The sequence below is a fragment of the Perissodus microlepis genome, chromosome 8, assembly GCF_051167445.1.
Source record: "Perissodus microlepis isolate ML-2025 ecotype Zambia chromosome 8, ASM5116744v1, whole genome shotgun sequence".
NCBI classification, from domain to species: domain Eukaryota; kingdom Metazoa; phylum Chordata; class Actinopteri; order Cichliformes; family Cichlidae; genus Perissodus; species Perissodus microlepis.
The window spans coordinates 4,433,470-4,445,484 of record NC_140468.1 but is presented as its reverse complement, the minus strand read 5'-3'; the positions used below and the strand labels follow the sequence as shown (position 1 = coordinate 4,445,484).

The 12,015-nt window shown below is 40.5% G+C and overlaps 1 protein-coding gene across 1 annotated transcript; it reads left to right on the top strand.

Moving 5' to 3' along the window:
• Positions 1-10,455: 10,455 nt before the first annotated feature.
• Positions 10,456-11,676, top strand: LOC146381181 (serine/threonine-protein kinase pim-1-like). The gene is made up of 6 exons (XM_084938608.1): positions 10,456-10,464; positions 10,581-10,628; positions 10,732-10,950; positions 11,058-11,238; positions 11,325-11,495; positions 11,585-11,676. Exons 1-6 carry the CDS (start codon positions 10,456-10,458, stop codon positions 11,674-11,676), a joined length of 720 nt encoding a protein of 239 aa, XP_084794734.1.
• Positions 11,677-12,015: the final 339 nt, after the last annotated feature.

Below are 12,015 nucleotides of genomic sequence, written 5' to 3'. Positions count from 1 at the left end.
CCGTGCTTTACAAGCTTCATCTATTTGATGTCAGGGTGTTTTCAAGCACACAAACCATCATTTCAGACCCTCAACATTCTCTACATGTTGAATTCCAGATGCTGCCGTCATGGTGAAGGTTTGATTGACACCATGAGATTCAGATTATGGTAACAGTGTAGTTACATTGTACCTTATGTATGCTTACGTGTTGTCTTTAAAGCATGTGCCCTGTGGCGAGATTAAACTTTGGACTCTACATTTCTACTCATGCCTGTTCCTTTAGTAGAATCAGTGTCACCACAACAGTTTTATCTGCAATTTTCCTTATTTTTATTCCCTTCAGGAGTCACCACAGCCGATCATCTGCCTCCATATCACCTGTGCATGTCCTTCTTCATGACATCCACAAACCTCCTCTTCCTCTTTCTTCCTCTTTCCCTCCTGCCTGGCAGCTTCATCTTCAACATCCTTTGTCCAGTATTTGCACTATTGCACCTCTGCACATGTCCAAACCATCTCAACCTTGCATCTCAAACTTTGAGCTGTTCCTCTGATGTACTTTTATTTGCTCTATGGGCTGTTTTCACTTACTCTGCTGTCAGCTTTGTGGTCACACTAAAGCAGGCTACTTAAGGAAAGATCTCCTTATTAAAAAGAGTATTTAAGTAGAAATGTTTCGATGTGAAATGCTCAAGGGATATCACCCAGGTGATGGAGTATTGCAAAAATAACATATAACAAGTAGCGTGATGTGAATAACTCCAGTATTGCATGATTTTAATTCAAAATCTCAGCACTATTTATAGCACTTAGATTTTCTCTGTTGAAAAATTCACAGGTTTTCAGCATTATTCTTTATCTCTGAGCTAAGAGAAGCGCCGTGTGAGTTTTACAATGTGCAGCTTTCAGAAAAAATAAAAGCACTGATGAAAGGCATTGATAAACTTAGATACATAAAATTACAGGAGATACGATTTCATTGGCAATTCCTTCTCCTCCCTGCTGCACAGGAGTCACATGGTGACCTGCTTTAATCTGATGTGACTCTCATACAGGCTAACAGAACTACAATTAGCATGCAGCAGAAACACCCTCGTGGATTTCAGCATCTGTATGTCAGCACACAAGGGGGATCTGATCATTTAAAGCCTGGTGCTGATCACGTCTCTGCATCGCTTTCATCAAGCCCTGAAGGGGTGCTGTGATCCCACGGCTCGCATGAAGATCAGAGGTGCTGATGGTGAAGTGATGTGCTTCATTTCAAATAATCATGCATTATATAAATCCCACTGTTCACTCGCAGGTGACCCGAATTCAGCAAGAGCACGGTGACACAGGTCACTGACAGCTGGAAACCACTTCTCAAGCTCTCCTCTGCCCCCTGCTGGTGCACTTCACTCCATGCATGTGCCAGAATCCAGTAAGGACATGCAGGTGACAGTGCCGATGCACAGATATAAGGTGTCAGTGAGGATGTAAGAGACTGCATTATTCCATAAACACTCATGTATGTAATAATAAAATATATTTTAGCTTTAGCATTTATAAAGCGCTAGTCAAAAGAGCAAAAAATATAATAGTCAAAGACAAGATTTTGAACAGTGAGACAAATGTTACACAAAAGCCATAAAAAAATTGGGATTAAAAAAAAAAAAACATCAATGGTAAACAAAAATGAAACGGTGAAGAGGACAAACAAAGGTGGAGTCAGACACTGAAAGACACCACGTTTAATGCCAAAGGTTTTAAGACGTTATTTTAAAGTATGTCACTGATTCTGTGAGGCTGATCTCCTCAGGCAGGTTGTTCCAAAACCATGAGATCCTGATGGCTCCTTGTAACCACCAAGAAGGGCAGCATGTGAGGAATTGTGAGCTGGCTAATATGGAGCTTAGGGACGGATCAAGATGAGCTTTGACCCACTGAGGTGTAAACCTAACCCTAACCTGTCAGAATAAGCCTACTTGATATTCTTTTAATGGTTACTAAATTGTTCTCCCAAGTCTTAACAAGCAGCAGTCTGTTTTACATTTCTCCAAAATGTAAGGTTAGCACTTCTGATGACTTGGATATCAGAGGGTTAAAAGAGATGATTAAAAGTTGGTTCTAAATGATCCAGAAACTCAGAAGAGTTCATGATGGGATTTGATGCCATCAGTGAGAACCAGTAAGAAACCAAAGAGGGTCACTTTGAACCAGCTGGAGATGAGATGAAGGTTGTTGCAATATTTAAACCGTAAGAAAACAAATAATTTCCCACATTTGTCATGCTGTTGTGTTTTAGAAGCTTTGATTGATAAACTTTTACAGATTTAATGAAATTAGAATTTCATTATAGCTTAATTTACTTTGCTTTAACGTGGAGCTCCTGAGCTGCACGGACTCATCGAGCCTGCTCAAACTATAAGTCGTGTTGTCAGAGAATTATCTGAAGACGTCTCAAAGAACTTCTAAACGTTCACATGGATTTAGGTCAGGTCGCAGTAAGGGATCTGCGTAACAGTAAGCCTTCTTTGGTCTCCCAGTAGTTCTTCAAAGCTCTGAGATATGTTTGGACTTATTATCCTGCTGCACTGTGGATGCAGAGCTCAGGGTGGAGCAAGTTTCTGAAGAACAGAGTGCTGTTTCTTCTCGGTCAGTGTGGAGTCGATTTAGTCCAAGTCTAGAGTAGCTAAGCATCTCAGACACCATGGCATCCTTCTGTTTCCTGTTTGCCTCCTTGCCTTCCCCCTGCTGTTACTCCCACTAACTTCTAACTGGGATTCATAAGGAAATAGGACTTTTTTTTCCTCCATCGTGAAATCCTGGTATGTCTGTCTTAGTCTGCTCCAAGGGTTTAGCCTTATTTGCCATCCTTCAAAGTGATTTACAGGCTCCGCTCATCCTCAGAGACCAATGGAGGAGACAGACAATTTTTATATGACTTGCCAGACTGAGACGATTACTCACATTTGGGATGAAACAGAAACTGATGCCCTGCATTAATATAGCAAATAGTGCTGTCGTTCCTATGATGGTTAATCAAACGCTTAATTATAAAGGCATGACTGCCTTGTACATCATGAAGACTAATAAGGATTTTATGAAGCCCTTAATTGGAGAGGATGTAAAAGTGATGGTAAAGTTTATAAGATAATTACAATTTTAGTGGTTTTGATGTTAAAATGTTTCCATGTGGAAATGTTTCCACAGCAAAATGCTTTTACTAGGAAAACAGTAGTTACTGGATGTAACTCCAGTTCTATGAGGTTTTTTGGAGCTCCCTAACAGGCTTCATGTTGAGTTTCTGTGGCCACACTTTTTCTGCACTGGCTATAACCACAGCTTAGCTCCACCCCTGTATGAGACCACTATGACACTGGCTTATTTTTATGGAACTATTGCTGATTAGAATCTGACACTGTCATTTATTTTTGAGGTTTTTCCACCTTTGTGTTGCTAAATTTCCAGCAAAAGTGGAAACTTGCTGGAAACTTGAGGCACAGTCATATTTCTAGCCCATTAAAATGGCTTTAAGTATTGATTCTCGTAAGAAGATTTACCTGCTAAGTTTGTTTCCGCAGCCACTGGATGTGCTTTTCCATTTCATGCAAGTAATAAAAATTTGAACCGTAACTTTTAAATTTATTTACATTCAAACCAGTAAATTAGCCGATTTAGAAGAATCTGGCTTCTTTAGCCTCTGCTGTTGCAGAGAAAGGAGTCAGGTAAGGCAGCAGACTTTAGTCTGAGGGAGTTGGACTTGTCATGTGTTTTCCAACTCATCCCAATGTCTGAAAAAGAGACCACTTCCTGGAAAACCTTGTGCAATACCGCCCAAGCTAAGGGTGCATGAATGCCAACCTTTCAAAAGCTGTGCTCATCTGAGTCAAGATGGCACTACTGTGAGACAGACAGCTCGCAGCGTGAAAGCCATGCAGAGCAAGGACACTAATGGCTAAACATCTCCGAATGCACAGACCCACATCTGAACAGTCTAAGAATTTTATTTACTTCTGTAATTTGGCAAAATAGGCTTCAATACCTCACAAGTACTGCCAAATGTCAGCATCAGGGGTACAGTACTACAGGGGGACAAGGCAAATTAACTTATTATGGTATACAGAGTTTAAGTTAGAAACACTTCATACAATCTCTTTATTTAAAATAAGCTGAGAAAATGTCCCTGTGAGTGGTCTGGAGTTTCTTTTAGAGTTTTGTTTTACTTGTTTAAGTAAGATTTAGAAACAATAGATCTGAGGCTGTGTTGCATTTCTGCACAGTTACAATAATACTGGCAAAACAAATCTGCACATGATCACTGACCGGGAGTCATTAAAACACAGCAGGAGCTGTATCTAAATCCAAACATGACATCAGTAAAATAATGATCACAACTCTGCTAAGAGAAGGATTTAAAGTAAAGCAGGCCTGTGAATCTGTGCTGCTCAGTTCAGAAGTGTTTGTAGTTTGTTTATATAGATAATGCAGTATAAGTACACACCAAAGACCAGCAGAAACTGAGTTTAATGCTGTCACGATTAAACAGGCAGGACTTAAATGCAGGAATGATGCAATAAACGGAGTTTATTTACAGCTAGACACCAAGTGATATTTATATACAGTGATGGGGGGGGAAGAGGGCTCCAGAGAATCCAGTGAATCCGGGAAAGGGAACACACATCCAAGCTCCTCTTCACCAGTGTTGCTCAAGTTACTTGAAAAAAGTAATCAGTAACTAATTACTGATTACTTCCCCCAAAAAGCAATCCCGCTACTTTACTGATTACTTATTTTCAAAAGTAATTAATTACTTAGTTACTTTTTAACAACACGATTTGCAACCTGAATAGGTGATAAAGTGATAGATCTTTCAGCCCAATTCGACTTTTTCTACGTAATCCATCATACAAAATGTAATCAAATGGAAAAGTCTCTTTTTTTTTTTTAAACTTGTTTTATCAGTTTTAATCTTTTAACTTTATGCATCAAGTAAAAATTGAATTATATGCAACGTTCTCTGACTTGAAGAAATTAGTTTAAACCTATTTTCTGCACATTCCAGCACATAAAATAAAATATTTTTTGTGTTTACACTTTCAAATAGATGCAAGTAAAACACAGCAGAAAATAAATAAAGTCAAAGACTAGCGGTCCTGTTGCTCTATTTTCACCTGTAAAGCAGAAGTGGGGTAGGCGGAGGTTTGCCCTGGTGCAGGTGTGCCGCAGCGGTCAGTAGAAGAATCCGCGAGTTTCTCTGTAAATTTCCCACTACGTCGTTGCGCACTCGGTGCTTGTTTAGGGGTTTTTTCGCTGTAAAAAGAAGTTTTCTTCCCACGCACAACGGACGCTAATGTTTTTGTCACTTTCTATGGAATCAAACTCAAAGTAAGGTCAGTACTTCCACACTTTAAACGCTGCACGCTCATACTGTCTCCCGCACTCGATATATTATCCATTGTTGATCTGCACACAGCTGTTGTCACGAACGTCGCACTCGCTTACGTCACGTCATGAGACATTCTCGCAAAAAAAAAAAAAAAAAAAAAAAAAAAAAAAAAAAATCACGATTTTAGTAACACAGTAACGCAGCGTGATTACGGGAAAGTAACGGTAATCTAATTACCGTTTTTGCGATAGTAATCCCTTACTTTACTCGTTACTTTAAAAAAGTAATCAGATTACAGTAATGTGATGCAAGTAACAATGTTACACTCACACTCACGCTCGCTCGACAGGATCCGAGGAAAACAGGAAGGGTTCCAGCAGGTTCTGCACAAGGACAGGAAACACATCAGAAAACCAAGATACCACGATGATGGAAACGGGACTCACGAGGAGAGTTGTGGCTACGCTAACTGTGATAAGGACTGGAGGACCCTGACAAATGTACCAGTATCAGTTTACAGTGCATTTGTTGCTTTTAGGCTACAACTACTATAATTTCTCATTATCAAGTTTTAAAAGCTCTTTGGAAAGCCTTCAGTTGATCCAAAATACTACAGAGAGTACTGGCAAAGACTGATGATGTTGCTCCCATGTTCGATTCTCTTCAATGGCCTCCTGTAAACCCCAGAATTTAAGAACTATCCTTCCATATCCTTCCTTGAATAATCAGTCCTCATCATATTTTTAAAAACATTATAGTATCAGTGTATAAGCTTAAAAGTAAGGGAGCATCTTCAGCTAATAGGCTCGTTTCCTGTGGAACCAGCTCCCCGTTCGTGTTTAGGAGACACACTTTCTCTGTTTTTGAATTAAAGCTAGCATGGAGAAACTATTATTAGGTATAGACGAACACAATCACGTACTATAAAGTGTGGGGAAAAGGAAACAAACAAAAAATATTTAGGAAATAGTCTGAAAGGGACATTCAGAATAAACTAACACAGAAAAAGAGAGACAGAAGGAACACTGGAGGTGTCATGATCCTGGGTCCTTTTGACCCAGCGTTTGGTGTTTTCTGTTCTTCCTCTGTTTAGTGTTTACTCTGTTCTGCCGTGTGTTCTTGTATTTAGTCCGCGTTTCTTAGTTTGTGTCCTTTCATGCGTAGTTCCTGTTTTATTGTGAAGGTCTGCGTCTCATGTGAGTGTTTTCAGTTTGCCTCCCTAGTCTCGTCACGTTAATCACTCCCAGCTGTGTCCCCCACCTGTGTTCTCTGTGTGTATTTTAGTTGTGTCTTCTGTCATAGTAGTTGCTGGTTCGTCTGTGTTGTTTCCTCTCGGTCTCCCTGCATTTCTCCATGTGTATTTCCCCGGACCTCCCTGCATCTTCGTTTCTGGTTTGTTTTGTTAGTTTTATCAAGTTTAGGTTCCAGTTTCATGTTCCCAGTGCCTTTGTTGTTTGTTTTTTTCCTTTGTTAATAAATACTCACCTGCACCAGAGCTGCCGTGTCCTGGTCCTAAATATTCCACACGGTTTGCCAGGGCAAACCGTGACAGGAGGAAAAGCAGAACATTAGAAGATAACACTATGAAATAAATCTATGATTTAGAACATAAACCATGCTTTCGGATACTGTATCACAAGTATGAGCAAGACTGTGGCTATTAAAAAGATTTGGTAACACGGTACAAGCAGAGGTGGAAAGAGTACTAAAATATTTTACTCAAGTAAAAGTACTATTACTTTGCTGAAATTTTACTCAAGTACAAGTAAAATTACCTGTCTAAAAATGTACTCAAGTAAAAGTAAAAAGTAGCTCATTTCAAATGTACTCCGAGTAAAAGTTACATAGTTACTTTTCTGTCAGCAGGAGGACAGCCGCTTCTGAGTAGTGCAAAAAAAGACAGTGGGATATAAATCTCAAAGTAGTTCTTTTTTAGTGAAAAGAAAAACTTACAAATTAAAGTGCAGTGGCAGTTAAACTGCAAGTCTATACATGAAAATGGATAATGGTCACCAAACCAATCAACCAAACTGTCAGGTATCACAGTGTTTTCAATACAAAACCATATCATTCTTTCACATGAGAATGTGTTCTAAACTGTCAAATAAGAGAACAAGTACTGAACTGAACGGCAGCTGCTTTAAAAATGTTTTTTCATTTTTTAAACTTGGCCCTGCCCTACTGTACCTCTAGATTAAAGTTCCTTTGTATCCATCCTAGAGTGTTACTCTCTGAACTTCCTGTTAATTTTGAGGAGCAGTTGATTTTCAAAGTTAGTAGAGTTCATCCTTGCTCACTTTGCAGTGAACAGTAGTCCAGCACAGCTAAAGAGACGCTCGAAGGCAGCTGAGGCAGGCAGGCCAGTGTTAAGTTTGAGAGAAAGTTTTTTGACGTCCCTAATAAGACATCAATGCATTACATAGCTACCGCTGGTAAATTATACCAATATACCTCGTGTTTTGTTTTATTGGACAGTAACAGGCTAGTTAACGGGAGGTTGCAAGTGCTAATTAACAAGTAACAGAAGTCAGCTGTCTTTGACTAATCTAAGGTAAGTGAGCGCTCTGTTATTCTTTTGCCTGCAGTGTGAACATATGTGGGTTAAGTAAGAAAGTAGCCGCTTCTGTCTTTAATTTAACTATTTTTTTAAATAAATTATTATTATTAACAAACAGGAAAAACGTAGGTAAACACATTTTCTTTTGGCAATTTACCAACCCAGTAAAAAAAATGTAAGTTGCGTGGACAACAACGTGCCCGATTACAGCAAGTTGCTAGTACCAACCAACGTTATCTGTGTTCTTCACAGATGTCTTAACGTAATGTGATTCATTTGAACACAGCCTTTTTGCTACCATAACGGTACGAGTTGTATTTAACTTACCTCTACATGCTTGCGCAGGTTTGATGTGGAATTTTTAAAAGCTGCTAACTCGGTCTCTCTGGGCAAACACAGCTTACACTGCACAATAAAGCTGTTGCCTTTCTTGCACTTGAAGCCGAAATGGTCCCTTAAATACGGCCAGGGGTTCACATCCGTTTCTTCCAGTTCAGGGTCAGCAGAATTCGACGGGGCTTCTTTTTTCGCTGGATCCGAAACACCGATGTCAGACTCCATCTTTAACGTGACCTTGGCGCCAATTTGTTCTACTGCCCATCATTCCCTGCAGTATTTCTGAAGCGCAATGTTTTTTTTTTATTTTTAATTTACTCAGTAACGGGTGTGATTGAAAACGTAGCGAACTACAATACTTTTTAAAAAATATACTTAAGTAAAAGTACGATTACAGACTTAAAAATGACTTTAAAAAGTACAAATACACAAAAAAACTACTCAATTACAGTAACGCAACTAAATGTAATTTGTTACTTTCCACCTCTGCTACTGGCCTGCATTTACCAGTAAGTACAAACTCTCCACAAGTACCACTTAACTCAGGTTTCCCACGGCACCTGTGCAGAGTTTCTGTTTATGACCGTGCTCTTGTTTAAGTTGACTCCTCTCATTAATAAATCTTGTAAATAGTTCAAGCGATTTGCAGATGAATTAATGTACTTTAATATAAAAATGGAAGGTGATACAACCTCAAAAGCGTGGTTGCCTCTAGATTTAAAAAGAGAAATAAGGTCTAGTAGTTTCACTATATAAAGAATAAATGCAAAATTTAAAAAGAACTGTTATAGCTGGATATATCGACGACTTATTCAATTATATGAAATGTTATGGCTTCGTGTGCCACAGTGTTTTTCTTTAAACTACTTGGGAACACTTTTACTGGCAGTCGGTGATGTCACTGAAAGGCAAGATTCTGTTGCCATAGTCTCCTGAGTTTATTTTGAAAGCTCACTTACAGAACTCGCTTAAACAGCTTAGAAAGGACCAGCACACACATTTGAAGAAATATTCACTACGTTTTCCTGTTTCAAACATTGTAAAAATTAAGATGAACAAGGAAACGAGAAAAAGTACAAGTCCAGCAGATAAGAAAGATCCAGGAGATCAAAGTAAGTGAACAAATACATCAAATCTGTGTAAAATCCCCCAAATAACAGAATCTACATTTCTAAAAATGTTGACACTCTGTGTAAAAATGAATCATTTGAATCCTGTGTTTGAGTGAAAATAGCAGAAATACAACATGTCTAATCAAAGAAAGGTTACTGGGGCACTTTGTCTTTGGTAAAATAACGGGACAAGTTTATTCTTGGACTCAGCAGTAAAAACAGACCAACAAGTGTCATGAAGATCTAAGACTTAGTAGACCTAGTATGGACTGGTGTTGCTCTGTTTTTATCAAAAGGATAAACTTATTAGAATGCCATCAAAATCCTTCCAGTCCTGATGTCGAGCACTCTTTTTCACTACTGTGTTGTTGTTGTTGTTGTTGTTGACAGACTCTAAGAACAGGATGGCTAAAAGAAAGGCCAGTCCTGAAAGGAAGACCCCCGTAAAAAGGAGGAGGGTCACTGAGCAGGCTGCTCCTTCCACCAGCTCAGACGCTCATGAGGTCAAAGGAGTGAAGCGTAAGGTCCAGCAAGATGCAGCGGGCACAACCAGTCCAGCAAAGAAGCCTAAACTTGCTGAGCCTACGAGCGGTGACAAGGAGCAAGCGTCTTCCTCCTTGGACGCTGGTAAAGGTAGACTAATTAGTTGAGTGAGGGGTAGATTAAGGAGATGAAGGAGATATTTGTGTCTATGATCTAATGAGCTGATGTGCTTTTGGTGTTTTCCACATCTGCAGACTGCAGTCAAAGCACAAATGGGTGCATGAAAGATGGCAGGAGGAAGTCTGCAGGAGACAGCAAAGAGCCACCCAAGAGAAAGAAAGGGGACAAAACCAAACACAGCGCCCAAACTTCAGCAGCTGACCAGAGACGTAAGTAGCAAGCAGCTTGGCTTTTATACTCTGGTGAAGAGCAAAATGAACATTTAGGCTACAGCAGAGAGTCATTTGTGTCACAGCTGTAGTAAAACAACACGTGTGTTTGTCTTTTCAGGTGAATTCCAGGCCAGATACGTGGAGGAGCACCATCTTGGAGGAGGCGGCTGTGGAGCAGTGTTTGCTGGCTACCGGATAACGGATCGTTGCCCAGTAAGTGTTCAGATGGTGGGAGTAAGACAGGCAGTAACGCAGATAACGGATAATATCGTAAGCTGAGACGTGTGCTGTTTCACACCTTTAGTGATGTCATACGGAGGAAATGCTCACCAATGCTCTGTGTCTTTTAGGTAGCCATCAAACACATTCCAAAGGACAGAATCCCCATCAAAGTGACGGTAAGTGTGCAACACTTGAACTGTTTTTACATTCCTGGACTGAGTGCAGCGTTCACCTGTGGAACGTCTCTTCCTCATCATCCACTTTGTTGGAATATATCAGGGTGAAAACGGGAAGCGGGTCTCGGTGGAAGTGGCCATTATGCTGAAGCTTGCAGCTGAAGCGGATGGACCAGTGGGAGCGTCAGCACCCGTGTCTCTGCTGGACTGGTTTGACCTCGGCACAGAGCTGATCCTGGTGCTGGAGAGACCCATCCCCGCTGTGGACCTGCATGATTACATAACAGCAAATGGAGGATGTTTACCAGAGGAAAAGGCCAAGGTAAGTTGACTGGAAGAGCCTTAGACTGTACAGCATTCAATCAAAGCACAGAGTATCAGAGAAGCGTCAACCCATTGACTCATTACTGTCTTTTTCATCTTTTCCAGGTCATTCTGAAGCAGCTGGTTGATGCAGCGAAGCACCTGGAGGATAAACACATCTTTCACCGGGACATCAAGAGTGAGAACATTCTGATTGAGACCGGCTCAGATGTGCCTCGTGTTCGCATCATCGACTTTGGACTGAGCTGCTTTGCTAAGGAGCGATCGGTGTACCGCCTCTTCTATGGTAACATATTCAGCTCCTGCTCTTCACACATGTAGCAATTTGTGCCTTTTGTTTTACAAGAAATTGTCATTGTGTCTGTTTATTAGGTACACCTATTCACACCCCTCCCGAATGTTACGGCCGCAAAAAATACAGGGCTGGACCCACCACGGTGTGGCAAATGGGAGTGGTGCTGTATGAAGCGCTTCATGTGGGGGACTTTAATACCATGACGTTCCTCCAAAAGGAACTGAAATTCAACAAGGATCTGTCGCCACGTAAGAAAACGTCACGCTTCAACATTCACTGATGGCTTGGATCACTGGAACTATCATCTTCATCTTTTTCCTCCTTTCTTTCTCTCCAGACTGCCGGAACTTCTTGGACGCATGTTTAACCAACGTCCCGGAGAAGCGCCCAACGCTGGGGGACCTCCAGCTTCACCCCTGGCTCAGATAAACCCGTCTCTCTCACACACAGACACACACTTCATATATTGTCATATAAGTGTGATACATTATCTAACTTTCTTTTCTTTGTCTTTTTTTTTTTTTTTTTGTCTTTTTTACAGGAAAAAATTGTTTTTAGTTTTTTTGGCCTATTCTAAATTTTGTTGTCCTGGAGTTCCTGTAACCCCCCCCCAGCCGTCCCAGGAAAGGGGATCTCTCTTTGAATGGGCTTTCCCGAGGTTTCTTCCCATCGATCTGGCCCCCCGGGGAGTTTTTCCTCGTCTTCATAGAGAGCTTGGGCTGGGTCAGGAGCTCCATCAAAATTGGCCTAATTTGATTAGTTAAATGT

What these genes read in the sequence shown, in the direction of transcription:
- LOC146381181 (XM_084938608.1), top strand. An exon ending in GGTGTACCGCCTCTTCTATG is followed by an intron (nt 11,239 to 11,324) that starts GTAACATATTCA and finishes TCTGTTTATTAG; the next exon opens with GTACACCTATTCACACCCCT. An exon ending in CAACAAGGATCTGTCGCCAC is followed by an intron (nt 11,496 to 11,584) that starts GTAAGAAAACGT and finishes CTTTCTCTCCAG; the next exon opens with ACTGCCGGAACTTCTTGGAC.